Here is a 5,000-nt window from a genome sequence, read left to right as displayed (position 1 = left end):
AGGAAAGGGAAAGAGAGGAGACAGACTAGTGAGGTAGGGAGACGGGATGCCAAAAAAAAAGAAGAAAACAATGAAGAAGAAGCAGCTGTAATAGAGGGGGCGTGATGCATGGTTTGAGGAAAAGAGAGGGGTGGGATGTGGGGTGGTGTTTGGTGGGGGGTGGAGGACAAAAGAATAAGAGAGGGAGAGAGATAGTGGAAGGAAAGGGAAAGAGAGGAGACACGCAGGAGAGCACACATGCGCCACCTCCTCCTCCTCCTCTCAGGAGCGATCTATAATACCATCGCTTGGCGTCTCCCTCGGGGGTGCTGAGGTGGGGGTGGGGGGTGCAGAGGAGTAGGGATGGGAAGGGAAGGGCTTTTCTGACTGTCACTTCTCATCCCAGCACCCACTGATTGATGGCCAGACTTTTGCTCCGCCGCAATTGATTTTTGCAAGCGGTAGACGTCTGAAGTAATCGCAAGTGACACCGACGTAAACAGGTTCGCACTGGTCCCCCCCAATACAAACAGCGGTAGAGATGATCGCAGAGGGAGAGGGGGCGAGAGGTAGAGACACACAGAGAGAGAGAGAGAGAGAGAGAGAGAGAGAGAGAGACCTTAGGAAGAGGATGGGGGAGGAGAAACAACAATGATTTAAGAGCTGGAAAGAAGAGGAAAATGGTGTTTTGGAGAAGATTCGAGGAGGAGGAGGTGGAAAAGAGTGGGAGAAGGGGATTCCATACCCACCATTAATATATTTTATTCTCTTCCCTTTTTTCTTAGACATTTTCTATCCTTGTGTGTGTGACACACTCTGTGTGCGTTTATGATTTGTGACGTTTCATCGTCTTTGTGTGTCTTTGTTTTCCTGTATAGAAACAGTGTTTGATATCTACGATTTTTGATCGGCGACTAATTAAACCTGCAAAATTCTATCTTCGAACGTCACAAACGGCGATCCCTTGCAATGGTCCTTGTGGGGTTTTGAGGCGAGAATCGGGCGAGAATAGTTGTGTAGTTTGAGCCTGGCATCTGAAAATCGTTGTCTTTACCTCCCCCTCCCTCTCCTTCCTCTTCCAGATATGTTTGAGATGGTTCCTGCCTGGCTTTACTCTTCTTTAAATCTTTTCTTTCCCCCTCTCCTCCCCTCCCCCTGCGTCCTCCTCCCCCTCCCTCCTCCTCCAGATACGTTTGAGATGGTGTCTGAGGACGAGGACGGCAAGCTGGTGTTCAAGGTGAACTACCACTACATGACTCAGGTGAAGAATGCCAGCGATGCCAACAGTGCGGCGCGGGCCCGCCGGCTGGCCCAGGAGGCCGTCACCCTCTCCACCTCGCTGCCCCTCTCCTCCTCCTCCTCCGTCTTCGTGCGCTGCGATGAGGAGCGCCTCGACATCATGAAGGTACGACGGACGCTTGATAATGGGCATGAGCCAGAACGTACACGCGAAGGTTCACACGTAAACACTGCATTCTCATTGACCCAGTCGCCTCCTCTGGCACGCCCAAAGAACTGGATTGTTTTCCCCTCCGAGTGCTCCACCTGTGGTCGTGCGGTGCCAATCACTGCCAGTTATTTGGCATATTGATTAGCCACTACATACAGCGGGTGGAGCAAACGTTGGGGAAAACAAGCAATTTCATAGGCAAGCCCAGAGTTGCCGACTGGGTCAATACACACACACACACACACACACACACACACACGCACACACACACACTCAGTCACATTCACATTCACATAAACATGCACGTACAAAAACACATTCCCACTTATTCACAAGAAGCTTTCGTCATGACAGCACAGCTGTCACTGTGGTGAATGCGAACACACACACACCGCTCATTCACACACATGCAGTCATTCACATGAATGCATTCACTTACACACTAATGCACGCTTGCTTGCACATTGAACAGAAATTTCTCGGTCACAGGATTTATCCACGCGTGCAGGCAAGCTCATACATACATGTGCCCTCAACCCACTCAGCAGCCCACGCATACCCCTCCACCCACACATCCACTTACTTGCACACCCTTCACGTGTGTGTGTGTGTGTGTGTGTGTGTGTGTGTGTGTGTGCGTGTGCGTGTGCGTGTGCGTGTGCGTGCGTGCGTGTGTGTGTGTGTGTGTGTGTGTGTGTGTGTGTGCGTATCTTGTGGTCTTCAAGACGGGGATCCTCCAGGATTTACCATGACAGATCTGCCCACATGCACATGCGGGCTTAGCCAACCAAAATGTTGTACTTTTTTTTATTTTATTTTTTTTAATAATTTGTAAGTTGTGTAAGTGTATGTACAGTAAGGCTCGATGACTCCCTCCCTACATAAACAGGTGTCTGATCAGGTATGACTTCTGTCGTGAAGGTATCTGATAAGGTTTGTTTACAAATGGCACTAACGGGAGAGCTGCTCTGTGACGTCGGTACTTATTGAATGTTACAGCGATTCTATGGCTGTAGTTACGTTCTTCACGTTAGCGCTTGCCTTACGTAGGCTAGTTGAGCTGTGTAAACCCGACAGACGGCGCAATCATAAAATAGGCTACGTATAAATGGATAATATTGATTTGTCGTAGCAGTTTGTTTTAAGGTAGTAGATCGCGTGGCATCCATGTTTGTTTTCAGGTTCTCCGTTGAGAAGGGAGGTGGCGCACAACATTTCGGGTAGCAGGCAGCAGTGAGTCAGCGTCTGATGTTGCCCATAAATATCCCCCGTTACGCCCCGTAACTCAGACAACTGCCAAAGGAGGAAATAAACCAATTTTTCATTTGGAATGACACTTGATGACTATTGATATCCAGTTAGCCAACTGGAAGGACAGCGATTTTACCCATTTTTAACGTGGCCTATGTGTGTTTTTGTCTGTGGTTAGAGGAGTTTTTAGCAGGACAGCTGCTATTGAGACAGGAGTGGAGTAAAGACTTGACCACGGTTGGCTGCTCCCCCTGCTGTCGAACCCCTTTGTCGTTAACAAGAAGCTCCGGGGGGGGCGCTTTGGCGCAGCGCGCTAAGCCCCCCCACACTTGGGCTTGCATTCCCATGGGGACCCCGGTTGGAGTCCGGACGGGGTCATTTCCCAACCCTGTCCCATCTCTCTCCACACTCACTTCCTGTCACACCTTCACTGTCCTATCCGAAATAAAGGCCCAAAAAGCCCATAAAAATAACTTAAAAAAAACAACAAAAAAAAACAAGAAGCTCCGTGGTTTGCCATGGTAGCCTGATTATCATCGACTTGCTGTTGCGTCACTAGGAGGGCACGGCCTGGCTACTGCCGTGGCTCTTTCGGCTCACAACTCGACGGCTACCCGGGTCCGATTCCGGCCGGAGGGCATTTGCCGAGCCCTCCCCGTCTCTCTCTCTTTCCCCGCTAATTTCCTGTCGCTCTGCACTGTCTCTGTCATAATAAAGGCATAACCCCTCCCCCCCCAAATATTTGTAAAAAATAAATAAATAAAAAGAAGACGCTGCGCACCATCTGGGCCTGCTGTTGGTGATGAGGCCGGGCCACCTCGGGGCCAGAACCCTGCCGGTACAAGCCGGTCGCTCCAAACGACAGCAGCCCTCCATCACTCACTGGTTCCCGCGCTCCCCTCTCCCGGTGACATTTCAGACATTAGCTGTCTGTCAGTCCCAGGCCTGATTAACAGCCAGGGTGTCTGCTAAATGTCACAAGCAGACCCTTTTTTTTGGTGTGTTTCAGCCACGCTCCACTGGAGACACCCTCCCTCCACACTGGGCAGAAACTCAAGTGGGCAAACTTGAAAAGACGTGTGTGCGTGTGTGTGTGCTCGTGTGCATTTGTGCGCGCGCATGTTTGTGTATGTGCGCGTGTGTGTGTATGTGTGTGTCTATGTTTGTGTGAGCGTGTACGTATGCGTGTGTGTGAGAGCAAGTGATTGAGAGTGATTCAGATTCTTGTGTATGACTCCCACCAAATGCCCTTTTCCCCTGTTTGACTCCATCTGTGTCATTCATCTCTGCGTCACAACACTCATCCCAACACACACACACAGACAGACAAACACACACAGACACCCACTCTCTCACACACACACACACACACGCTCACAGACACACGCTCACAGACACACGCTCACAGACACACGCTCACAGACACACGCTCACAGACACACGCTCACAGACACACGCTCACAGACACACGCTCACTCACTCACACACACACACACACACACACACACACACACACACACACTCACTCAGTCACACACTCACACGCTCACTCACTCACACGCTCACTCACTCACACGCTCACTCACTCACACGCTCACTCACTCACACGCTCACTCACACACACGCTCACTCACACACACGCTCACTTACACACACGCTCACTCACACACACGCTCACTCACACAGACGCTCACTCACACACACACACACACACACACACACACACACACACACACACACACACACACACACACACACACACACACACACACACACACACACACACACACACACAGACCTTTTGCTCACCCTGATTTCCTCAAATCAGATGTGTGCATCACCATGCTGTTCTAATGCTCTCGAATAGATACACTAAGCTCATGACATTCATGCGTGTAACCATCGGCTTGTACATACAGTACATATACACACGCACACGCGCACACACACACACACACACTCTTCTCATCCCATGTTGTGGATGCTGTAGCAGTGTGAGGCCTGAGAGCTGCTGTCACAACACTCTTCGCGCCTGAGCAACACTCCTGCAACACACACACACACACACACACACACACACACACACACACACACACACACACACACACACACACACACACACACACACTAGACACCCCAGAGCTCTGCGGCTCTCTGAGCCTGCCTGTTGCCTTGGCAACATTGTGCCTTAGGATTTTCCAGTGGAAGATATTGAGATATTTTGACTTCAAGACAAGAGCGCTTTTTCACAAACTCTATACTATATCCATTTTTAAATCCATTTAAATCAATTTTCGAATATAATTTTTTATTATTGTGC

The 5,000-nt window shown here is 50.0% G+C and overlaps 1 protein-coding gene across 5 annotated transcripts in view; it reads left to right on the top strand.

The window, feature by feature from the left end:
- Window positions 1–5,000, top strand: part of birc6 (baculoviral IAP repeat containing 6) — a 267,517-nt gene that overhangs the window by 222,661 nt on the left and 39,856 nt on the right. For all 5 annotated transcript variants that reach the window (XM_063191494.1, XM_063191492.1, XM_063191495.1 and 2 more), the window contains exon 73: window positions 1,167–1,384. In XM_063191494.1, coding sequence (XP_063047564.1) covers window positions 1,167–1,384 — 218 coding nt within the window. The remainder of the gene's footprint in view (window positions 1–1,166; window positions 1,385–5,000) is intronic.

Source organism: Engraulis encrasicolus, chromosome 24, assembly GCF_034702125.1.
Source record: "Engraulis encrasicolus isolate BLACKSEA-1 chromosome 24, IST_EnEncr_1.0, whole genome shotgun sequence".
Lineage (NCBI taxonomy): Eukaryota > Metazoa > Chordata > Actinopteri > Clupeiformes > Engraulidae > Engraulis > Engraulis encrasicolus.
This window is presented reverse-complemented; position numbering and strand designations above follow the sequence as displayed.